At 32.4% G+C, this 26,827-nt stretch overlaps 1 protein-coding gene across 1 annotated transcript; it reads left to right on the top strand.

Annotated features, from left to right (window-relative positions):
• Nucleotides 1-4,377: 4,377 nt before the first annotated feature.
• LOC145326650 (histidine decarboxylase-like) lies at nucleotides 4,378-24,444 on the top strand. Its single transcript, XM_080170018.1, has 16 exons — nucleotides 4,378-4,418; nucleotides 4,971-5,041; nucleotides 5,421-5,440; nucleotides 6,062-6,156; nucleotides 6,441-6,546; nucleotides 10,589-10,635; nucleotides 14,005-14,089; nucleotides 15,542-15,638; nucleotides 18,005-18,126; nucleotides 19,058-19,115; nucleotides 19,923-20,015; nucleotides 20,973-21,049; nucleotides 21,408-21,496; nucleotides 21,883-21,955; nucleotides 22,274-22,369; nucleotides 24,160-24,444. Exons 1-16 carry the CDS (start codon nucleotides 4,378-4,380, stop codon nucleotides 24,334-24,336), a joined length of 1,347 nt encoding a protein of 448 aa, XP_080026144.1. The 3' UTR covers nucleotides 24,337-24,444.
• Nucleotides 24,445-26,827: the final 2,383 nt, after the last annotated feature.

Raw genomic sequence — 26,827 nt, 5'->3', positions numbered from 1 at the left:
AAAGAAACATCATGATTCAGTAAAATTTATTGAATCCATAGTAAAAAATAAACTTTAAAATCCTAATAAAAATCGACGTGGGCAATTGTTCTTATTTTTGGCTTTGCAGTATGATTCTACAGGTGTCACAGTATGTTTTTTATATACCTTTCAAAAATAGTTTAAAAACAGTTTAATTTTCCATTTTAATATCCGTGGACAGCTTTCTATAATACAATGCAATAAATAACTATTCCAGTATGACTTCCAAACCAATTTATATCCGTTGAATAAGAACCGGTTCTAAGCCATACTGAAAAATCATGTTTAGCTTCATATTACAGTCAAATTTCCACATTTTCCCACAATTACTAAAATAAAAATCATAAATAATATGTCAGTTTTTATATCACAGGCCTTTATCACAAAACTGGTTTTAATCTTATAATTTTCCATTTTAGTATCCGCAGACAGCTGTCTATAATACAATGCAATAAATAACTAGTCCAGTATGGCTTCAAACTGATTTATATCCGATGGATTAGAACTGGCTCTAAGCAATACTGAAAAATCATGTTTATCTTCGTATTACAGTCAAATTTCCACAATTATTAAAATAAAAATCATAAAATTAATGTTAATTTTTTACCACAGGCCTTAGGCACATCAGGGCCCACAAAAATGGTTTTATTTGTATATTTTTTCAATATAAATAACTGTGGAAAGCTGTCTATAATACAATGCGATAAATATATATTCCAGTATAGCTTCAAACCGATTTATATAAGATGGATTAGAACTGGCTCTAAGCAATACTGAAAAATCATGTTTAGCTTTGTTTTACAGTCAAATTTCCAATTATTAAAATAGAAATCATAAAATAATGTTTAATTTTTTAGCATTGGTCTCAGGCACCTCAGGGCAAACAAAACTGGTTTCATTTGTATATTTTTTTATTCTAAATAACTGTGGAAAGCTGTCTATAATACAATGCGATAAATACCTATTCCAGTATGGCTTCCAAACCGATTTATATCCGCTGGATTAGAACCGGCTCTATGCAATACTGAAAAATAATGTTTAACTTGGTATTACAGTCAAATTTCCACAATTATTAAAATAAAAATCATAAAATTAATGCTAATTTTTTTACCACGGGCCTTAGACACCTCAGGGCCCACAAAACTGGTTTTATTTGTATATGTTTTCATTCTAAATAACCGTGGAAAGCTGTCTATAATATGAGGCGATAAATTGATTAATTTAAGCATGTTAGAGTTGTCCTATAATTTTCAAACTATGGATTTCCAGCCCAAAAGTTGTTGATCAACAGTGCAGTTACTCTTTAATTTATTTGCCTTGTGGCTTTTCTTGGATGTAATTAAATATCTAGGTTTACAATTCAAATATTATGCTTATTTTATTCTAAAATCTTTTAATCATTTTTAGTCTTTTAAAATCGCTAGGATTTGTAGTTGAACTTAAAAAAAGAGCGAATTATGAGATTTCCATTTTATTATTGTTATTATCATAAACCGGTTTCAAGATATCCAAGAAACCATAGAATTTCTTCTGCTACAACCATTTGACCTTCCCTGGTACACTGGAGAGAGTACCTCTCTCCCCCTTCTGGCGATTCCAGCTTCCGTGTCGCTGGGGCCCCCCCAAATTCTACACAGTGCCTAGGATGAGAGACTTTCCCTTTTCAGATGGAATCTTTTGGGTCCTCCACAACTTTACATATATGATCAAGGGATAGGATAGCCTAGCTGGCCTGGGTCCTTGCCAAAGAAGCTGGCCCCAACGTCATCAATTAAAATAAATTTCATCAAATAATATAAAGTTCTAATGCTGAGTCTTCCCTCCCCCCCCCCCCCCCCCGATGACCCCTTCGCCGCTCATTCCCCCCTCCGTCCGTACCCCATTCGACCCCATCCATAAAAACCGACAATTACTGTCAAAAGTATAATTTAAAGATGAATAAATAAACCCTTCTCTTACATCTACTTAATCAAACATAACCTAAACTGAGCATCATTTGTTGTCTAGATGCAATACAAATGGTATTTTTAAAAGTTTTCTTCAGTTTTGGTTTGTACTAAATTAGCTCTTATAATAATTTAAAGCTGGCAATATTATTCCTTTAATTATATTTTGTATGCATTAAGTAACAATAAATGTTTATAACGGACCTATTAATGATTATAAAGTACCATCACTTTCTATATTTTATTCTATATTTCTATAATTTTAATATTTTCAACAAATTTTAAAATTGTTATGAAAATTATAACACGCCTCTAATAACAATCAAAACAATAATAAAAAATAGAAATCAGCTGATGTGATGAACATTGAAGATTGAATTTATTTAAAAAGTAGCAAAAAAACTAATTTTGTTACAAAAAAAAGAAGCAAATACGTTTTATAGAAATTATGTATTGTTTTTAAGATTTTTAATATTTTTTTTAAGCATTAAAAATAGTTATTTTAAAAAAAGTTGTTAATTTTATTACGATCAACTCTTCCTATTTCATTGACGTCACAGGGTGTCGCACTTTTCAAAAGAGATACAAAAAAGGGACAAAATAGGCGGTCTCCAACAATTTTATGTCGATTGACATGCTTATACCAATTTTAGTTTTGAAATTAACTTAAGATAAGGTAGGAGGTAACTTTTCTTCGATATAAATATAACAATTACTTCAGGTTGGGGTAGCCCTAAAGGGTTAAAGCCCAACTGAGTGAGTTAGGAATAGGAGAAACCTTTAAAGAAAGTTAAGAGTTGGAGTGGTCCAGAGCTGGATCTTTAACTCGTTTTAGAGGTGCGCTAAATCGGGGCGATTCGAAGGTGAACCGGAGGTGCGCCACAGCTACTGCTATAAAACATTGATTTTTTAAGGTTTTAGCGTGGTGTTGCTACATCGCTGGCGACACTCAATAAAATATCGATCCACGCCAGTACAACTTTATTACTTAAGCCGTGTCAGTATGGTATTTTATATAAAACAATAACTATAAAAATGTTTTCACGATAGTTTTGCAATAAAATATTAAAGTAATTAAAAAAAAAATATTTATTAAATAAATCACCCCGCATTGGCGCGCCAATGGTACTAGCTGAGTACCATTGGCGCGCTGGTACCACGTCACTGTCCGCGCCGATTCGCCCCATGCCATTTCGATTTAAAGATTGGTATTAATAATCTGATGGTGCGCTGAAATGAATCGCCCCAGTTCAGCGCACCTATAAACGATTTAAAGAACCAGCTCAGTGCTCTATATGCGCTCTGGGGGGGGAAGGGGGTAATATATTGCAGGGAGTGAGGACATTGGGCTGTTTATTACGCTAGTACTAAAAGTTTTATTATTCGTAGGTTTTACAAGTTTAAGGACTTTTATTGAATTTTGATTGGTTGGTTCAAGAAGTTGTGTGTCGAAACCTTTCAAACTCTAATTGATATCTAAATAAGGGGTAATTTTACGTTTCATCGTTGGGGATATATACAAATTTATCGGCGATTGTCTTATCCCTTTATATCCCTGCGTATATTGTGATCTTTATAATGTTAATAGTATATCAAATATCTTCCAATTATTTGTTTCTGCTGCTTATAATTATTTTCATAATTTCATTATAAAAAAACACCTTTCTTTTATAAAAAAAATATTTTTCATAACAAGACGATAAATTGATGTAAAAATTTAAGATGATAGACAAAATTACCCCTTATGTAGATTAAAATTATTGGTTGAAAAGTGTGGACACCGTCAGTAATAAAACAATTAAAGTTTATAAAAAAAAATTCGGGTACTAGTGTGATTCACAGTCCAATGTTCCCTCCCTTTCTCCCTGGTAATAAACGACATTTTTTCATGGATTTAATGATATTCATTTATTTGGCAGAAGAAAAATATCGATGTCCCTTCATTTGCGCAAATTATATCAAATCACAAATATAAAATAATATTTATTGAACGCATCGTACTAAGACATCTTTCCGTGGATTAAAATTAACAAAACTGGTATTCATTTTACGATTTTTATTTTTTTATTCGTGGAAAATTGTCTGTTATACAATACTATAATTGATTTATTAGTATGGCTGAGAACCTGTTTTAAACAGTCAGAAATGGAGGGTGGGGGTGTTAAATCTTTCTTATTGCGTTTGTTTACCTTTACCCCATCCAACAAAAAATCTTTTTTCTCGTATTCATTCGAATCCGGTGGATAGGAACCATCCATACGAAAACACTATGTCTAGCATCGTATTATATCCAGCTTTCTACGAATTTAAAAATGTACAATCATAAGATTAAAACCAGTTTTTATTAGCCCCGAGGTGCCGAAGGAAAGCAGCTTATAGTGCCTATAAAAAATGACGTAATACAATATAAATGACCAATGCGAGACCAGTATACACTTTTATTGACCAATGGTAACAAATATACTGGCCCATCATTTGTCATTTGTATTGTACGAGGTTATTTTTGTAGGTACTATAAGCTGCTTCGAAAATATGCAGAAATGATGACGCACCAAATTTTCATTGAAATAAATCTCGAGTTTTCTTTGTAATGAAATATTTTCATTCTGAGATTTTCATTAATTCATAAAATTTTTCAGTCTAATAATATTTTTTCCCCATTCCTCATTTTTTCGTAATAAAAAAAGGTTAAGTTTTTGAGTTTTAAACTTCTGTAGAATCCTATATTTATTTGTATGAAATAATTTAGTGCATAATTTTCAAGTATGGTTTTGATATCCGCTAGATTAAAACCGGTTATTAATCATAATTATAAAGCATGTATAGCATTGTATTACATAAATTTTCCTTGAATTATAAACTAAAATTCTAAAATGTATACCAGTTTTGTTAGCTCGGACCTTTAACTAGCTGAGGCTAACAAAACTTATTTCAATCTTATGATTTTTCATTTTAATATCCATAGAAAGCTGTCTTTAATATGATGTGATAAAAAATATTCAGGGTGAAGAACAGTAGATCTCTGCACAGAACCTTTAATGTTGAGCCGCTCTATCTACAGCACGAGAATACAGGTAACTAATTTTACAATAATATGGCCTGTATGAAAACAATGTGTAAATACACATTACTGCATACTTCCTAACTTTGATATGGTGCCATTATCTTTTTTCATTTGCCAATGTTAGTCTGTTGTTGATTTAATTCAGGGATCGGAAGCCTCACGTAAGCCGCGTGTAAGCCTCAGTGAAATCGTGATTTTATCACTATAAAATTCAGCTGGATGTATAAAACGGCTCTTTAGCAGACAATCCTTCTTTCTTAAATTTTTTTTTCTGCTCAAAAGCAGGTTTAATACTGAGGCTTATGCGCGGCTTACGTGAGGCTTCCGATCCCTGATTTAATTTTTTGTTACATTTAATAATTAACTAATCTATTTTTTGTTTATTTCAGGCCTTGCTATTGATTACATGGTAAGATTTTATTAAAACAAGGAGGAAAACATCCATAAAAGTGAAGCTAAAAAAAATAAGTAGAACAAACTAACAAGAACATGTGAAGAATGTTAAAACATATTAAGCAGAACATAAATTTTAATCCTAAAAAATCTTACCTAACTGTCATAGGAATCATCAAGCAAAATTTGAAATCGATAGTATCATTCCATCAAGTTTAAATTAATGAAAAATTATACCCGTTAAACCGACCATTAATTTAGAAAAGCTACGCCGTTAAAAATACCATTGTTTTTATTGATCTACATTTCAGAATGTTACATTTTCCTTTTTTCCTGCAAAATCAGTTTAGAACAACTTAAAAAAATTTCAGTCTGGCTTCGATACCGATTAATATCCCATGGATAAGAACCGATTCTCGGCCAAATTGAAAAATCGTGTATCGTATCGTATTATGTCCTGTTTTCTAGGAATATATAAATGTACAATCATAATATTAAAACCAGTTTTGTTAGCCTGTGCCTTTGGCATCTTAGTGATTACAAAACTGGTTTTAATCTTATAATTTTTATATTTGCGAAAAGCTGTTTATAAACGATGCGATAAATAACTATGCCTAACTTATTACAATACTTTCAGCATTGGCAAGTGCCGCTGAGTAAGAGATTCAGGGCTCTCAAGCTTTGGTTCGTCCTCAGGAATTATGGAATATCAGGACTTCAGAAAATGATCAGGCAAAAATTTCGCAATTATTATGCCACAATCGATATTTTATTACTTGGATGTTGCACCAGATTTCAGCGTACTCTAATAAAGTAATATTAGCAGCTGGATAAAATAAGGATAACCCTTAACCACTTCCTCTCCCCCAACACCTCCCTTCTTACTGGATGAATTAAATGATCTATAAATGAAATCCATATTAGCATATTCTATATCTTATTTTTGTAAAACATTTTTTTTTGTAGTGAAGGATGTGATTCGTCCCTAAAAATGTGAAATTTTGTTTTTAAATCAGGGAAAATGTCCGAATGGCCCAAAAGTTTGAAGCATTCATAAAGTCTGACTCGAGATTTGAGATACCGGCTGAGAGACATCTTGGAATGGTCGTTTTTAGACTTAAGGCAAGTGTTTGATAAATTCATAAGCAATTTGTATATAAAGATGTCTTGAGTTAGATCAGGCATTTGATAGATTGATATACATTTTTAGTAATAGTTTTTAGACTTAAATTAAGTATTTGATAGATTTATAGACATCCATGAGTAATGGTTTTTGACTTTAACAAAGTGTTTGATATATTTATAGTCATTTTATAGTGGTAGTTTTTAGACTTAAAACAAGTGTTTGATACATTCATTAACATTTTGGAGTGGTCGTTTTAATACTTAAGGCAAGTATTGCTATATAGACATCGTGGAATCGTGGTATTTAGACTTAAGGCAAATGTTAGATAGCTGCTTAGCGCTATCAAAAAAAAGATTATTAAAATCTTCTAATTCATAACTTTCAAAATTAAAACTAAAAATTTTTTTCCACCTTTTGAACTAAATTTTATACCTTGGATAAAAGAGTCTCAAGGTAATTTCCGGATGCCGCGTGTGACAGGGGTGCTGAGCCGCTTTCGCAAGCCTGTTATATAATACTACTAGCGTCTTCGCCCCTATCCTCTAGGGGCTTTGCGCCAAGAGGTTTGATCAAACTATTTTTTCGTATTTTAAATTTAAAAAGAAAAAATATTAAACAAATTTTATTTTTTTTTTTTGGGGGGGGAGGGGGGGGGTTAGTCGACCCCACTATTTTAATTTTAATTTCAAAAAAAATTGAGGAGGGGGATTTTTCATTTTTTAGGGGGGGGGGTGGGGGTGTCCCACCCCCAAGAAAATAGTTATAAACCTTCCCGGAACCTATGAAAAGCTACCCTGTAAAGGAGAACCCGATCCTTCGCTACAGACAAACAAACAAACAGACAGACAGACATCGTTCTACTTTGTATTATAGATGTCTAGTTTTTTCAGTGTCGGAGCTATTGATTTCAAATGTCTGTTCATCCGTAAGATTTTCTTGGCTTAAATTCAAGATAGACTGCTGAAACTTCTTGTCAACATTTTTAACATTGTGGATCATAATTAATTATGAAACATCTATGGCTTGTACGCAGCTTATTACATGCTTTTCCCATATCTTTGGTGTTTTTGGATAGATTTTCAAAATTCTTGCTTAAAGTAGATTTTCTGATTAAATGAAAAAGCAGTAAAACTTTACTTTGTAATTCTAGTCTAGGGAAGAAAAAAATGAAAAAATTGGGGGGGGGGGGCTAATTCTAGGGGCGATTTCTCTTGCCCTCCTACAAAATAGTTATAAACCTTCTCGAGACCTATGAGAAGCTACATTGTACAGGAGAGCCATAGGCGGGTTTACACACACACACAGACAGATATCCTGTTACTTCATTATAATGATTTGTTTTCTTTTGCTCCACAACTCTGTGCAAGCTTCTGGCTGGACATAATTTACCTGGATTTTGAACAGGGAAAAGTGCAATAAAAGGTTTTGACGATAGACCTACCATTGAAAAATATTTAAGAGAAGGATTAATTTGTATTAGTTAAAAATGAAAAATAATATTTTATTAGTAACTTTGATACTGACGTATTTTAAGTTGAATTGAGAAAAATATCTAGGAAACATTACACCACACAATTCTAAAATTCTAAAAAAAACAAATAATAAATTTGAAGTATAATTTATGGTATTTAATTGGCAATTTAAAAAGTATTTAACTTCGTTATCTTTTTTTAACTTTTAACCCTCTTTTCTTATTATCTTTGAATTTTGGAATTATTGGTAAAATTTGGCTGAAAATAGTTTTTTTTTTCTTGAAAGAGACTTGTTATTCTGCAGGGATCTAAAGGGATAAGACAATAGCCTACAAATTAATGTACATCCCCAATAATTATGCATAAAATTACCTCTTCTGTAGATTAAAATTAGTGGTTGAAACCTTTAAACACTTAACTTAATGAAGCAACCAATCAAAATTCACTTAAATCCCCAAAGTTGTTAAGCCAACGGAATAAGAAAAGGTTAATATAAAACATTGGAGACTAGTGTAATGAACAGCCTATTGTCCTCTCTCTCTCTGTGGATATTCTGTCTGCTTTAGTTTAAATCCCGATATTGCTATTATAATCGATTTATTTTTACCTGGATGTTGCACTAGATTTTCATGTACTCTGATAGAGTGATACTAACAGCTAGCTAAAATAATTATCCACCCCATTTACCCCATCCCATTCCCTCTCTCTGGATGAACGAACTAACTAATAAATGAGGCTCATATTAGCAACAAATTTTTCTCTGTCAATATATCCACTTATTCTATATCCGTTGTTATTATACTATTTGTCTTGTAATTCTTATAACTTTTATAAATTTTAACCATTGCAATTTTTTAGAAGTATTTGGGCTAAATTAAGAAAAACTTTTCCAGAATGGCTTCAAAAATGATTAATTTTCGATGTATTAGAACCCTCTTACTAAAAATCATGCATTCCATCGTATTACATACAATTTTCTACGAATAGTAATTTAAAAATCAAAGAAATAATAACCCGAGCCTTTGGCCTCTCAGGGCTAACAAATTTTCATTTTGATATACGATGCGATGAATAACTATTTAAAGGGTAAACTGAATGTTGGAAAAATTATCAAAATTGCTTAAAGAAGTAAAGTTTTACTATTTCAGCCAAAAAAAATATATATATTTGATGCTTGAAGCAAAGATTCAGTAATAATAATGAGGGTGTAACAGAACAGAGAGGGGACATTGGACTGTTTATTACACTGGTTCCCAAAGTTTTAAATCAACGTTTTCTTATTCGTTTACTTAACTACATTGGGGACTTTTTATAAATTCTGATTGGTTGGTTTATCAAGTTGAGTGTCCAAACGTTTTAACTACTAATTTTAATCTACAGAAGGGGTAATTAAGTGTATCATCATGGGGGGTGTACATCAATTTATCGCCCATTGTCTTATCCCATTAGATCCCTGGTAACAGAGTAACTTTTGATGTGCTGAATTTTAATTTCCAAATGTGTACGCAGTTTCCACGGTGTTTCCTCATCCTATCTCAATATTTACTACTAGCTAAAAAAGCTTCAAACTTTCAAAATTTTGAACGTATTTAATTTTCAAAATTTATATTTTTTGGAAGTTTGAAGCTTTTTTAAATTAAAATTCAGCACATCTAACTTTAGTATTATTAAATGATTATAAAAATTCATTAGGAAAGGCCCCAAAAAAGAGGATAAAAATATTTCTTGGATCTTAAACCATAATATCGTTTACTCTAATAATGTAAAACTGTTAGCGAACCAAACTAACAATCACTGGATGAACGAGCTGAACAATAAATGCCATGGGAAATAGCAATCTAAATTGACGACAATTATTCCTCTGACATAATATCCACGTATATTCTACAAATAGAAATATAAGAATAGAAGCATATTCTGAACCCCTTTTTCGTCAAATCTAAGAAGGAACATTTCTAGCAGACAAAAGTATTGTTTTCTTTCGACTCAAGTTGATGTGGATTCTTAAAAAATTATAGACTCGCTACTCGATAGTGAGGCAAAATTATTTTTGTGAAAAATCATCCAAAAGCACATTAAAAATCTACAAAAATTAAACAAAATCATATGTTAATAACCCTTTTAAGATTTTATTTAATTTTTGTAAATTTTTTTATTCGATTTTGGAGGATTTTTCACAAAAATAATTTTGCCTCACCAGCGAGTAGCCAGCCTAACTTTTTTTTTAACAATCCACCTCGTTTCGAAGCTTTCAAATTTAAACGAAATTTTTGGGCAATTAATTCTGATTCCGCAAAGCTTTCTACTAAGAAAATATACTGTTTACAGCTGACGTTTATCTGTGTATGAAATGAAAAAAAACATGCATTCGTAACAAGATGTGTATAAAATTTCAACCAATGAAATTAAATGTATGTACCGATGCGATTCTCCTATTGGCTCAATCAGACATTCCCTCTCTTTCTTAGTACCTTTATTATTCTACATCTATTACGATAAATTACCATACCAACGCTTCTGTCTTTCGGCCCTAAAAAACTAAAATATGAGATATTAATTTTTTTAGGGAGAGAATGCCATGACAGAGAAACTGCTAAAGAAGTTAAATTCCAGGTAAGATATGAAATACTAGCAGCTACGTCCCTAGAGGCCTCTAGGGACACTTTAAGAATCGGAGAGAGGGGGGGGGATAAGTCAACCTTTATTTTTTTTTTTTTCAAAAGAAAATGATACTATTTATTTTGGGTTGAGGCTAAATTTTTCTAGGGGCGATTTCTCTTGGGAGGTTGGCATTAACCTCTCTCATATAGATAAACCAGCAAATATTTTTTTATTGTTAATTGTTTTTTTTAACACTACATACAACACAACAACTTACTTCTTTTTTTACAGATAGAAATTTTAAATAAACATCACTTTTGAAGTTAAGATATTATACACGAAACCTCTGTTGAAAGTGAGTATTTGTTAATTGACAACTAGCTAGCTATAGTGACGCACTCACGGGTCGGGGAACGTGAACAATTTCGCAAAACAACAGACATAGTATATCTAGATATTCAAACTGACCCCATAGTCCAAATGATATATATAGTATATCTAGATGGATAAACTAACCCCATAATCCAAACAATTCATATAGTATATATAGATGGTCAAGCTGTTCCCATAATCCAAACAATTGATATAGTATATATAGATGGTCAAGCTGTTCCCATAATCCAAACAATACATATAGTATATCGAGATGGTCAAACTAACCCCATAATCCAAACAACAGAAATAGTATATATAGATGGTCAAGCTGTTCCCATAATCCAAACAATACATATAGTATATCGAGATGGTCAAACTAACCCCATAATCTAAAGAATAGAAAAAAAAATTCTAAGAGGATGTTACCAGTTAAATTTCTCCATCATATAATTTTAGGTAGTAAGGTTCTTTTCTGAAGCTAAAGTTTTCGGAATATGCTTTATTTTATTTATGGAAGCTTTAAAATGTCTTGGGGTGGTTCTAAGCTATTTTTTTACAATTATAATAATGAATTTATGGGAATTCTTTTATTTCATTCTATTTTATAAATCTTTTTCTTCAAATAGACATACTATATCTAGATTACGCCTCTGACCGGATTTTTCATCAAATCTTTAAAAGAAAATTATTAGCGTAGTATTGTTTACTTTTGACTCAAGCTGAGGTGGATTCTTTAAAAAAATTGACTTGCTACTCGATGTTGAGGCAAAATTATTTTTATGAAAAACCATTTAAAAGCTTATTAAAAATCTACAAAAATTAAACAAAACCATATGTTAATAACCCTTTTATGATTTTATTTACTTTTTGGAGATTTTTTATGCGATTTTTGAGGATTTTTTACAAAAATAATTTTGTCTCATCAGCGAGTAGCAAGCCTAATTTTGTTTTTAAGAATCCACCTCTGTTTAAAGCTTTCTCATTTATGACAACATTTTTGAGCAAGTAAGTTTGATTCAGCAAATCTCTGTACTAAGAAATGATATTGTTTAAAGCTGACTTTTATCTATGTATGAAATGAAAAAAAAACATGCATTCATAATGAAATGTGTACACAATTCATAATGAAATGTGTACACAATTTCAACCAATGAGATTAAATGTAGGTTTCTATGGAATTCTCCTATTGGCTCAATCAGACATTACCTCTCTTGTCTGACTACCTTTATTTTTCTTAGTAAAAAATCTAATGTAAGAGAGGTTAAGAAAGTATATTAGAAAGTTGAAAACAAGGATAAAAATGTTCAGGGGGTTAAATTAGTGAGAGAGGGGACATTTGGCTGTTTATTACACTATTCCCAAAGTTTTATACTAACGATTTCTTATTCTTTGGCTTAACATTTATGGGATCCTTATTGAATTTTTTAGTTGGTTCATTAGGTTGAGTGTCCAAATGTTTCAACCACTAATTATCCTATATAGAAGGAGTATCAAAATTAGTAATGTACATCCATGTATAATGTATATGCCATTGTCTTTAAAAGGAAAAGAATAAGGGGGCCGAAAATTGTCTAAAACCTTCCTAAAAGGATGTTTTTGGATTATATTCCTAAAAACTGACCTAATGAATACTTTGATTATACATATGCTGCGAATGTAAAAATAATTAGCCAAACAGCAAAGGATATATCAATACTTGGATGTTGCACCAGATTTTTATGTACTCTGATATAGCAATGCTTGTAACTTGCTAAAATAACGATACCCCAAATCAACCACCTTTACCAAATCCCCTCTCCTCTTACTGGATGAAAGAAGACAAATAAATTAGTTCCTTATTAGCAAGCTAAATTGACGACATATTTTCTCCTGTCAATATATCCACGTATATCATATATCCATTAAAACAGCTTGCGTGTATAAACATGTATTAATCATATGGGAGAAACTGAATGGATTTTTAAACTAGCAACATATTCTTGGGAGCTTAGCTACTCTATACACATGACAACACGGCCGTGCGTCATCATAAAAGGGATATGTATTTTCCCTCTCCCAAATTTGTTTTGTTATGATTTTTTATATCTTCGGGGAGGGTAAAATTTAGGGGTTTTCATCTTATTTTGTTTTTTAAAAAAGAACAAAAAGTTCTTAGGTTGTTGGTGTCTAATCCCCAAGTAAAATATCTCCAAACCTTAGCAGTAACAAACAATCTATCAATTCGAGAAAGTATTCATCTGGACATACGGCCAGACGGACATACATTATTCTTTTTTTTACAGATAATAACACATTAAACGGTTTGAAGCATGTCCTTGATAAGTTGTTTTGGTCGTCGTAAGGCTTATAAAATTTGTTTTTAAAAAACTATGGTCCGATGGAAAACTCTATCCTTGGTGTCTCCAGCAAAATAAATGAAGTTGATTGTTCTCAAACTTAAAAAGAATTTTGCGTAAACAAAAACACAAATATAAACAATTACAGCTATTCTGTACAATTTAGCTTTGCAGTAGCGAAGCTACCTTTTAGCTGAGGTATGTCCGCCCTTCGTTCCAATGCGGGGCTACCTTGTACCCAATAAAACCTAACCTAATATAGCTAAAGGTACATCAACCAACTCCCCCCCTATAATTTAATTTACTTCAAAATGAGGGGGTGGGGTTTTTGTACTCAACTCAGCACTTTGAGAAAAACACCTAAATTGACTAATTGTCGTTTAAACATGTAGTTTTTAGAATATGTTATAATATTTCAGTATTACAGTTCATTCTTCTTTTATATCTAAACTAGCAACCCCCTCCCTCCAGATTTTTAATTTTAACGTGGGTGATTTTGATTTTCTAGGGGGGATTTCTCTTGGGAGGTTAGTATCACCCTCCCCTTATCAGGACGTATTAGAAGCTACTCTGTAAAGAAGAACCATATCGGTTTAGCAGTTCGCGAGATCCTTTAGTACAAACAGACAAACTTTATGTTACTTTATTAAAAGGAAATATATTTTTTTAGTGGAAAGATGCATGCAGTACCGGCTAGTCTGAAAGGACAGTACGTCATTAGATTTACTGTCACAAGTCCTCGCACAACTATTCAGGTAAATAAAAGGACAGTACATCATTAGATTAACTGTTACAAGTCCTCGCACAACTATTCAGGTAAATAAAAGGACAGTACATCATTAGATTTACCATAAACAGTCTTCACATTCTTATCCAGGCGAAGAAAGGATAGTACATCATTAGATTTACTGTCATAAGTTCTCTAATAATTGTTTATATATTCAAAAAGACAGTACGTTATTATATTAAGTGTAAAACCTTTTTCTATAACTGTCAACGAAATGAATTGTTATTTATCGCATCGTATTATAGACAACTTTCCGCGTATATTAATATAAAAAAGATCATAAGATCAAAACACGATTCGTTAGCCCTAGGGACCGAAAGAAATTGTCTTTAATACAATATTGGAAACATGGTTTGTTTCAAGAAAAAAAAGAAAAATTCACTAAAATTGAAAAATGTGTAAATACAAATTCAGAGAAAAATTGGATAATAATCAATCACTCCTTTACCCACCTCTATTAACTTTGGTATCCTGTGAAACATTTGGGCTGTTATTTTATAAATAAAAGACTGTGGACATTGTTTAATTTATGATAAATTTTATTTAATAACTTATAATAGTCAATAGAAATCAAGTCAAAACAATAACGGCAAATAGATAATATGTCAGATATCATAGACATCCAAGTTTTTTTTTGTTTCAATTTATTAAATGAGATTACCAACCGGGCACCCCTCCCCCTAAAAAAAAGCTTGAAACCCCTTATATTACTTCCCTCAAAATAAAAAGCTTTGACGTTCCTGTCAGCTATTACTTCTTTCATAGTCGCATATAACCATTCATATTTTATGTTAGCACAAACCTTTTAGTTCTACAGGGTAAGTTTGGCAGTTGTTGTAATTTATCATTATTTACCATATTGAGAATACATCCGCTGAAAAATGATTATAGCAGGGCTTGGCAGCTGTGCGTCAGCCGCGTGTAAGTTGTATTGTTTAACTTTGGGGACTAGTGTAATAAACAGAAAATTCAGATAGTTAAACGTGATTTTTAAGTCAAAGTAACACATTAATTTAGGTTTTTCCTATATAGTATATACATACATTTTTTTATTCCTTTTTTTTTCTCTTCTTGTTAATGAAAAGTAATGAATTGTTTACAGGATATAACTCCAGACTGGGCCCTGATTAGAAGTACAGCCAGTGATGTTCTGAGCTGGATCTTTAAATCATTTCAATGGTGCGCTAAATCACCCCGCGCACCATTGAAATTATTTAAAGATCCAGCTCTGGAAAATTATGGGATTGTCTCTATATTTATATATATATATATTAGGATATAACTCGAGACTGTATCCATATTTATATATATCTATTTGGATATATACTAAAGATGACATTTTACTTTTTATGATTCTACGCAGCAATCACATACCAGTACCACGTTTTACAGTCAGCTGATCTTTGTTTCCATTTATTAGGATATAACTCGAGACTGGGCCCTGATTAGAAGTACAGCCAGTGATGTTCTGGAAAGTTATGGGATTGTATCAACCAAGAAAAGAGTTCCACTCAAAGGTAGGATGATAAAAACTCAGTGGTTGAAATTTTTGGACACTTAATTTAATGGACCAACCAATGAAAATTAAACAAATGTCTTCAAAGTTGTTAAGCCGACGAAAAAGAAAATGTTATCATAAAATTTTGGGACTAGTGTACTAAACAGCCCAATGGCCCTTCTCTCCCTCAAAAAGGGCATAAAAGATAGGGTTAGACAGTAGTCAACTTAAAGATAAATTGATAAAAAGGACGACAAGTAGTTAAGAACACAAAATCATAGAATGGACAAACAAACAAAGTGAGTTATGGAGGAGACTTTCAGTCCTCATAACAATAAAAAAGGATTTAAAAATGATTTAAACAACTTAAAAGTATTTTTATTTAAACACTAACATTATTGATATTTATAAAGTATTATATTGGATTATTATTCCTCTAGAAAAGTGTAGCTGGCTAAAATAACGAACCCCCAATATACCAACTTTATTCCATTTTCTCCCCTCCGTCTGGATGAATGAACTAACCAATACATGATGTCCATGTTAGCAAACTAATTTTTCCACTGTCATGATTCCCACGTAATGTACATATACATTATGATGCATAACGTTCCATACATTTATATAATGAAAAATGCATTTTATACTTAGAAACAATGCAGGGAGGAAGGAGATTAGTCTGTGTATTACAATAGTCCCCAAAGTTTTATAAAACGTTTTTTTATTCGTTTGATTAAGAATTTTGAAGACTTTGATGTTCCATTCAGATGAGTTTCCAAACGTTTTAACTACTAATTGTAATCTACAGAAAGGGTAATTTTGTGTATCATAATTGGGAATGTGCGTCATCGGCCATTGTCTTATCCATTTAGATCCCTGGTAACAATGAATAATGATTTACTGTTGCATATATTCATATTTAACAAGGATGATAATATTCGTAAAAGATAAAAAAATGAGATATTCTTATAGTGGATCTTGGTCAAAGTAGCCTCGGACAAAGTAGCCTCAGACAAAGTATCCTCGGACAAAGTAGCCTCAGACAAAGTATCTTCCGTACAAAGTAGCCTCTAGAACAAAGTAGCCTCAAGACATTTACTTAAGAAATATCCGGAATTCACTTTGTCCTAGAGGCTACTTTGTCCGAGGCTACTTTGTTTGAGGCTACTTTGTCTGAGGCTGCTTTGTCCAAGTTTCCTTACAGTTAATAGCAGATGCTTTATAGTATTTGATTTAATTGGTTGCAGTATACATATAAAGACGTTGTTGTACAATAGACAAGAGGCTTCGCTTTTAACAATTTGGAGCTCTGTATTCGAAGGATTGGGGAATGGAAGAAAAAGCATAAAACCCTCGCGGAATCAATATCGACTTTCCCGAAAATGGAGCACTCAATCAGAGCTGAATCTTAAGCTACAGACAAAAAAAACTTTACTACTTTATAAAATAAAATTGTTATACGGCTTTCACACTTTCTGTATTAGCTTTCCAAATTGTCCAAGGAATTAATAAGTAATTTAAAAGTAAGGGAGTTGCTTAAAAAACACCATATTTCGCCCGTTCGCGGACATACGCACGGACACTCCCTTTAATGTAAAAAATCCTTGCTTTCAAATATAATCCTTGGAGTAATAATCCGATTTAAAATACAAAGTTTGGTGCAAAAACTCTTGTAAAGGTAAACTTTCTTCAATCTTTACTTAATTAATGTTTTACAACAAAAATTTACATTTTTTGTTACTCTTCTTTTTAAAAGTTATATTTATTAAATTAAAATATATTCTTCTTTTAATTTTACCCATACTGGAAAGAACTTTGTTACCTGACTTTATGTAGGGAATATTTTATCTATTTTTTCTAACCTGGAGGGGGTGGATCCCTTAATTTTGCCAGGGGATGGATGATTTGGAGAAAATTGAAAAGGGTACTGCCCTATCTGGGTCAGGTTAACAATTACCCCTTCTCTAACGTAAGTTTAGTGGTTGAAACGTTTAAACCTTCAACTTATTAAACCAACCAATTATAATTCACTAAGTTGAGTCACCAAAGTTGTTAAGCCAACAAATTAAAAAACATTATTATAAAACTTTGGGGACTAAACATCCCATTGCCCCCCCCCCCCCCATCTCTGATACAAAATTATTGGGAATAGTCCCTTTCGTGACAACGCCCCTTAAGGGGCGATTCGTCGTATTTTTAAAATGGCTTTTAATAGGTTATATTAGATAAGGTTAGATTATATTGGGTTAGATGATTGCCCCGCAGGGTTAGGCAATTGGCCACATGCAGGGGCTAGAAATAGGAGAAAAGCTACTGTGAAAAGTACGAAGAATCGCCCCTTAAAGTGCGTTGCCACGAAAGGGGCTATACCCATATTATTTTTAGAAATCAAAGAGAAGAACGAGTCATTCGGTACCTCCCTGCTGTTGGCCAACATTGGTCCCAACTCACCAATGTCCCCCAAAATTGTGGATGGGTCCTTTGCTGCGCTATTTGACAACAATGATGTAAGTTTAATCAATATAATGAGGAATAGACCAATGGAGGGCTTGAGTATTAACATTTTCAACAAAGCGGCTTACAGTGCCTATAAAGAAATGACGCATACAAGTCAATTAAAAATGTATATAATACTGGCCTATCATGGGTAATTTGTATTCTATGACGTAATTTTTTTTTGTAGGCACAATAAGATGCTTCATTTTATTGTATTGCATGATAGCTCTTGGGTTTTAGGTTAATTTAACGTTCATTTTTGGTGGCGAAGCTACTCTATATTACACTTTGTCTGTCAGTCTGTCAATCCGTCAGTCAGTAACGCTATGGGGAAAATGTGATTTTTTTGTGGCCTTCTTTGTGAAGATTTCCTGTACCAATGAGCATCTAGTATGTAATTTACTTTGTCCATGTGTTAGTCAGTCATTCTACAAAAAATGAATATTAAAAATAAAAATATTTGAGAAATGTTTTTGGATTCTTGATTTTTATAAATGCATTTTAAATCTACTTGTCCGTATTCCAAGACTTCGATACTTATGTATGCTGCCATCCTTATTTTAAAATTACTAACTTAATCTTATATCTTTAACTATAGTTATTTACTTATTTTGTAGTTATTTGAATATAAATAAGCACTTGGAGAGAGAGGGGGGATTTCAATAAGGTGAATGGGGTGATTAAACTTCTTTGGGCAGTGGAAATTGTCAATTTTGGCGTTATAAAAATACGTCTATTATCAATCTTTTTTTAAGGGGTTTCCTTTCTAACTTTTCCTCCCATCCTTCCCTTTAAGACGTATTTTTATGACGTCACATGTGACACTTCCCGCTGTAAAAAAAAACTCATTTTAATTCAAACTTAGCTGGCAACAATTAGAACTTCGAAGTGATTAATAACTAAACGACTATGAAACGAGTAAATGAATAATTATTAACCTAGGTGGTGATGGACTTCTCAAAGAAATTGAGATGCATGCAGAAAAATATTCACTCAAACTGTAAGTTTAAAAAAACACTAATTTATAGTTTAGTAGCTATTTATCGCATCGAAATATAGACATATTTCCACGGTTATCAAATTTTTTAAAAATATAAATAAACAAACATCCAAATTTTTAGCTGTGGGGATGACAAAATTTTATGTTTTTATTTCAATATTTCTGGAAAATTGTCTGTACTACGATACTATACATTATTTTTCAGTATTGCTGAAAACCGGATCTAATCCAGCGGATATTAATCGGTTTCGTAGCCTTACTGCAATAAAAAATTGTTGTTTTTACATTTTGAATATACAATTTCTTTTAATTTAACTGCATGTGCTTGAATTCATAGATTTGGTTATTATTATTTATTAACATCATTTTATTAAACTTAAAACTACCAAGTTGGATTTGGTGATTTTTATACAAGGAAATTATTTCTTTAAGTAGCGAACCCATTTTTGGATTTATAATTCCCTCCATTAACTTGTTGTGTACACTTTTTAATAACATTCAAATTGTAGCTTAACTGACAATATTAACCAACAGAGAAGCTCTGCTTTATATAAAAGTTGTAGCTACGCCCTTCTCCCCCAAGAGGCATCTAGGAGCATTTATGGTGGAGTAGGGGGAAGTCTACCCCTCTCACTTTCATTTTTAGTTTAGTGGTACCCTCCCCCAAAATAGTTATAAACCTTCCCATAACATATGAGAAGCGACACTGTAAATTATGATGAGATTAGGGAAAGGAATGATATCTGTCCAATGTAAAAAAAAAAATATTTAAAAATCCGGGAATTTGAGTTTTGACCCTTTCGTCAGGTCGTTCCGCCATCTTGAGGGACCCTGAACAGCTGAATTACAAAAGGGCCCAGTCGTTGGCCATCTGGGGCCCGAGAATTCCACCAGCTATAGGTAAGTCTTGCCCGTCTTGTGGGCCCAAGATTTTCACTATTTCATTTCTAGTTCTATATTACTGCACTATGCACAAATTGAAGAATAGTTATTTATTGCATCTTATCATAGACGGCTTTCCTCGGATATTAAAATGAAAAGTTATACCATTTTAACCAGTTTTGTTAGTACCAAAAGGCCGAAGGTATGAGCTAACAAAACTGGTATTAATTTCATGATTTTTATGTTGATATACGTGGGAAATTGTCTGTAATTTGATACTATACATAATTTTTCAGCATTGCTGTAAACCGGTTATTATCCAGCGGATTTAAATCGGATTCAAAGCCATACCGGAAAAATGTTTTGACAATCACTGTAGGAAAATTGGTAGGATGTTATCTGTACATATCAATAAAATTTAAATTTTCCACTCAACCCTCTAATAAACTGCATGGACAATAACCCAAATGTAAATTTTCAGTACGGACAGTTTCATATCATTCCTTTCTATATAAATATGTGTTTTTTTCCTATTTTTTTTATAATGCATGATCATTTCTTGTTATATATATATCTATCCACCTTGTACGACCATTAAAAATGCCAAATATTGATTTTTTTGCATGGTTTTATAGTTACAAAGTTTTTTTATTTAAAGGAACAAAAGTATGAATTTATTTAACCCACTTACTATTTACAAAAGCTAACAATCAATATCTACTTTTCTTCATTGACGTGGGTAGTTTTATATAAAAAAAAATATGTCATGATTTTCAACAAATTGTGGCTAAAATACCGGTTTTTCCAAAGAGCCTTCCCCGTAAATGAAGAAAATGAGACATTGATTAATATCTTCTGTCAATGATAAGTGGGTTAGATAAATAAATCCTTTTGTTCCTTTGAACAAAAAAAACCTAAATTTAGTTTTACTTAAATTATTCTTTCCTTATAATGTGTCTTTAATTATTTTTTTAGCCACAAGATCTCGCATCAGAGGGATGTTAATGTCAGGAAAACAGTACAGTCTAGACTCCAGAATTGATATAGCCCAGGTATAGTTCAGTTTATACTAGCGGCTACGCCACTAGAGGCCTTTAGGGGCCCTTGAGTTGGAGATGGGAAAAGGGAGTTAACCCTCCCCCTCCCTCCATTAAATTGAAGCTGTAAAATGAAAAAGGTTTGGCGTCTTTAAGTAAGTTATACAATGGCGCCGTCTAGCGGCACAATATTTTTTTTGGCGATTTCTCTTAAGGTTGTGGTTTTGTTACCCTCCCACAAAATAGTTATAAACCTTCCCATGACCTACATTGTAATGGAGAACCATATCGGTTCAGCAGTTAGCTCGATCCCGGTACAGATAGACAGAAAAAGATGCAGTTCATTCATATAGGGATAATTTTTTTTATAAAGGTTGTATCTGATGATGACAAGATAGAAGGAGAGATAACTGATGAAGCACTCAATGCCCAGATGGCCAATGCTAACTACAGACAGAACAGGTAACTTTCAATACATTTAAAAGAAAACATAGATGATTATATCCTAGATGCTAAAGTTAAAAACCTTTATGATCTTTATGCAGCTCCAGATCACAACAGCTAAAGACCTAGCCAATGACATTCTTTTTTGCATATTTGTAATAAAGAATGCACTCTACTTTGAGAGCAAAGCTCCACAAGGGCATGGGCTCGAGCTGAAGTTTACTGAAGAGTTGTTTGAGAAGATTGTGAGTGATTGGTTTTCTTACACTTTTTTGACTTTTCAAATCCAAAGACAAAAATTACATAATTTTTTTTTTGTTACTGTCTTTTTTCATAAAATGCTGTGAAATTATGTACTTCTTTGGAACACAACATTTTTCAATATAGTTTTCCATTTTTTTTAGATCCTTGTCTGTAGTAGAAAATTCAGCTGTTCAAAACGAAGTTGGCAACGCTCTTAGAAAAGTTAAGAAACAGGTAGAAAAATCACGCAACCTTACATGATGAATTGTTTATAGGCAGCTTTTATTCAGGGATCTAGAAGTATAAGACAATTGCCGATAAATTGATGTACATTCCCAATGATTATACACAAAATTGCCCCTTTTGTATATCACAATTAGTGGTTGAAACATTTGGACACTCAACTAAATAAACAAACCAATGGAAATTTAATAAAAGTCCCCAAGATTGTTGAACCAATGAATTAGAAAACGTTATTAAAAATAGTATAATAAATATCCCCTCCCTCCCTAAACTATTTGACATATTCATCCTTCTTTATTTACTATGTAGTCTGCCATACCCGAGGACGAAAACGAGGAAGGGATTCGAACCACGACCATCCTACAACCAAACCAGACTCAAACTATTATAGACATGGTTAGACAGGTAAGCTTAAGAGGTTTGAGGGATTCGAACCACGACCATCCTACAACCAAACAAGACTCAAACCATCATAGACATGGTTAGACAGGTAAGCTTAAGACTATGGAGCGATTCGAACCTCGACAATGCTACAACCCAACCAGATTCAAACTATTATAGACATAATTAGACAGGTAAGCTTAAGAGGTTTGAGGGATTCAAACCATCACCATCCTACAACCAAACAAGACCCAAACCATCATAGATATGGTCAGACAGGTAAGCTTAAGACAAGGGAGGGGTTCGAACCACGACCATCCTACAACCAAACCAGACCCAAACAATTATAGACATAATTAGACAGGTAAGCTTAAGAGAAGGGAGGGATTCGAACCACGACCATCCTGCAACCAGATTCAAACAATTATAGACATGGTTAGACAGGTAAGTTTAAGACAAGGGAGGGATTCGAACCACGACCATCCTACAACCAAACAAGACTAAAACTATTATAGATATGGTTAGACAGGTTAGCTTAAGACAAGGGATGGGTTCGAACCACGACCATCATACAACCAAACCAGTATCAAAAAATCATGTATGTGTATGTAGCCATAGTTTCTTAGTGTTTGGACCTAAGTAGTCATGGAGAAGGACGAGACACTTTTGTATAGCCACTGGGGCTATCAAGCTCCACGCCCAAGTACATTATGCCTTGACCCGCTGTCTCAAGGGAGCTACTCTTTATTACCTCACCCGCGCCGAGTATGGCAGGTGTCCCAAATTAAGTCACCGTAATGAATGACGCTCTCCGCAGAGGAGCTTGGGATAAGGGTTGTACAGATATTATGTACGTGACTATTAAGTATCCAAACCACTTAATAATCTCCCTTCTTACACAACCAGGGGAAGTTGTGTGAATATGTTCAACTGAGAATTCGAGTTGCCACATGGGGACTTGAACTCGAACTCTCATCACCATAACTCAGTGCGTTACCACTGAGCTACGACGCCCCTATTCAAAAAATCATAGACATGGTTAGACTTGTATAGGATTGCTCAATCTCATATCAATTTACAACAATGGATATATTATTGCTTGGATGATGCATCAGATTTTCATGTACTCTGATGATGAAGTTATGCTCATAGCTGGCTAAACAATGATACCCCACATTCATTCACTTTCACCCATTCCCTACCCTCCAACTATATGAGGAAAATTACCAATAAATGAGGTTCATATTACCAAGCTAAATTGACGACAATTTTCTGTCATAATATCCACGAATATTCTATATCCATTCTTACACTACCTTTGAAAAACATATTTTTTGATGACAGTTTATTACAATTTTGAACACAAATGGTTTGATATGTAATAAACAATCAAAGATGCTGTGAGTATTGGTGCAAAAAATATGACGAAACAAAAAAAATTAGCCAATGAGAGGCCGTTATTGACCAATGGCGGCAATCAAAGTACAAGAAGTTTTTAGGTCAACTAACAGGATTAAGTGTAATTTACAGTCCAATGTTCCCTCCCACCCTCCTAAATTTTCTGTATCTATTTTTTGACCTTGAAACCGATTCTTATCCGCTTGTTTAGAACCGATATTCCGCCATACTGATAAATCATGTATAGCATCGTATTACAAACAATTTTCCACGAATATTAAAATAGAAAACATAACTTTAATATCAGCATTTTTAGCATAGGAATGGCCCCTCAGTGCTAACAAAACTGTTTATTGTTTATTTTAATATACGCGAAAAGCTGTCTATAATACGATGCGATAAACAACTATTTTCAGCTTGACATAAACCTTGAGACAGACTCAGAGGAGGCGGGGGAACAATTTATTGAGGCTTTCCACGAGTTCTTCAAACTTTTTGATGATTATGGAATCATTGAGAAATCTGAGTTCAAGAATATCAGCGCAGCCTGCAAGAATATCCACAATATGAAGAGGATTAGTAATGAGAAATAGAACAAGGTTATTGAGAACACAATTACTACTATTTAAATGCTTTCAAATTACCGAAGTTGAATTCTTAAAAAAAACTTTTGCCTCACTTAAATCAATTTGCCCCACTAAAATTTTAGTGAGGCAAAATTATCTCCTCTGAATTTTTAGCGAGCCTCACTGATTTTAGTGGGGCAAACTGATTTTAGTGAGGCAAATTCTTTTTTTAAGAATTCACCTAAGGGCTCGGCAGCCTCGTATCAGCCGCGATTAAGCCTTATATTTAACCTGTTCGTTTGAATGCTTTGAAAATTTGATGGTTTGCCATATTTTGGTAAAGTTGAGACTTCCAGCTGATTTTTGAAATTGTAATAGGTTGATATTACTGAGGCTTAAAGGCAGCTGACGCGCGGCTGTCGAGCCCTGCATATTACTTTTTTGTTGAATATTTTTCCTTAAAAAAAGTCATCTAATATGCATTTTTTCTTCTCTCAATTTTTTTAAAAAGGTGTCATGATATTAATTATAGATATCAGGTTAAACTAATCTTATTTTTTTATTTGCAACTTAAATTAAAGTTTTTTGAATAACTAATGATAAATTTTATTAAAATTAAACTAAAGACCTAACAAGATTACTGGGTACTTTGATCGTTGTTTGAATATTTTCATTTATTTTACAGTATGACTTCGAAACCTATCATTATCCGCTGGATAAGAACCAGTTCTCAGCCATACTGAAAAATTATGTATAGCATCGTATTACACTAAATTTTTCTCGAATATCAAAACAAAAATCATTACTACAATATCAGTTTTAATCTTGTAATTTTTCTTTTCAATATCCGCGGAAAGCTGTCTATAATACGATGCGATAAATACATATTACGAAGGTTTAATACATAACTAATGTCAATTTACATCGACTATTTGATTTTTTAAAAATCTACAAAAACGACAAATCAATATCTATAAAAAAATGTGGTAAAATCAAGAAATGACATCAAGTTACGCAAAAAGTATTGGAATTTTAAAAGTTGGCTTAGCGAAAATTCTTTTTTGATCATTACATTTCAGCTATAAGTCAGGGATCTAAAGGATAAGATAATGGTTTATATATACATCCCCTGCTGTAGATTAAAATTATTGGTTGAAAAATATGGACACTTTCATTTTTGAATCTACCAACAATCATTCAATAAAAGTAACCAAAGTTTTTAAGCAAACTAATAATATAACGCGGGTATAAAACTTTGGTAACCAGTGAAATTTAATGTCTCCTTTCTCCCTGGGTTTTCTTAACATATCAAAAAGCTAAAAATAGCAATGATTTATTTTAAACTAGCGGCTTCGCCCCTAGCCTCTAGGGGCTTTGCCCTAAGAGGTAATAGAGATTGGGGGTGTCCTACCCCCCCCCCCCAAGAAAAAAGCCTAAAACCACCAAAGGACGAGTATGTACAGCATGACCCTCGAAAAAGTATTTTTAAGCATCTGCAGCCCTTATTTCTCAATGAATTATAAAAAAATGCATATGTCCTTGTTCTCCATAGTATTCCACATAAGTAAATATAAAAATATTTTTTTTACCTCCATTAACACTGGAGATTTTTAGAGCTAATGTTTTGAAAAAGTGACTGAGGAAAAAGTAACTTTTAACATGAAACGACTTTTTTAGCAAAATTAAGGTAGAAATCCTTTTATTTTTGCTACTAGCAGAAACTTTACACAAAAATGAAATAAAAAATTTAGTTTTTGAGTAAAAAGCATTTTTTTACACATATTTTTTGAGTCTTTTTAGTTTAATGATATTTTGAAAAACTTACTTATTAGGCAAAATTTTTTAAGATTAAAAAACCAAATAAATCTTTATGAATATAGCAGGAAAATTGTTTTTGTTTCACAATCCTAACTTTAATAACAAAAAAGTTATGAAGAAAATAAAATTAAAACATAATGATTTTTTTGTCTAAAAAGCTTAATTAACCCCCTATTAAATTATTGAGATGTCAGAAAAGTATGCGGAGCAACTGTAATAATTAATCCTTTTCTCAAATAAGGATTAGTTAATAACCTAAAATTTGCAATTAATCAATTCATTCAGTAGTATTTTTTGCCATTAAAAATTTATATTTTTTGGTGGAATAAAAAAGAAATAATTAGTTAACTTGTTTTTCTTTGTGTCTCATTATTCAGTTGCCAGAAAAACATAATATAACCATCCAAAAAATAAGAGAAACAAAAAAAAATTCTTTTTCTCAGTCACTTTTTCAAAACTTTAGCTCTAAAAATCTCCGGTGTTAATGGAGGTAAAAAAAATATTTTTATATCTACTTATGTGGAATACTATGGAGAACAAGGACATATGCATTTTTTTTATAATTCATTGAGAAATAAGGGCTGCAGATGCTTAAAAATACTTTTTCGAGGGTCATGCTGTATATTCCCTGAAGAGTAGAATTCAATCGGTTCAGTGGTTACCAAGATCTTAAGGGACGGACGGACAGACATCATACTAC

This window comes from Acartia tonsa, chromosome 8 (genome assembly GCF_053477335.1).
Source record: "Acartia tonsa isolate MP-2025a chromosome 8, ASM5347733v1, whole genome shotgun sequence".
NCBI classification, from domain to species: domain Eukaryota; kingdom Metazoa; phylum Arthropoda; class Copepoda; order Calanoida; family Acartiidae; genus Acartia; species Acartia tonsa.
The sequence above is the reverse complement of the archived record's forward strand: the minus strand, read 5'-3'. Positions and strand labels throughout refer to the sequence as shown.

What these genes read in the sequence shown, in the direction of transcription:
- LOC145326650 (XM_080170018.1), top strand. Translation starts at nt 4,378, where the DNA reads ATGACCAATGCGAGACCAGTATACACTTTTATTGACCAATG. An exon ending in TCTACAGCACGAGAATACAG is followed by an intron (nt 5,042 to 5,420) that starts GTAACTAATTTT and finishes TGTTTATTTCAG; the next exon opens with GCCTTGCTATTGATTACATG. An exon ending in CTAAAGAAGTTAAATTCCAG is followed by an intron (nt 10,636 to 14,004) that starts GTAAGATATGAA and finishes ATATTTTTTTAG; the next exon opens with TGGAAAGATGCATGCAGTAC.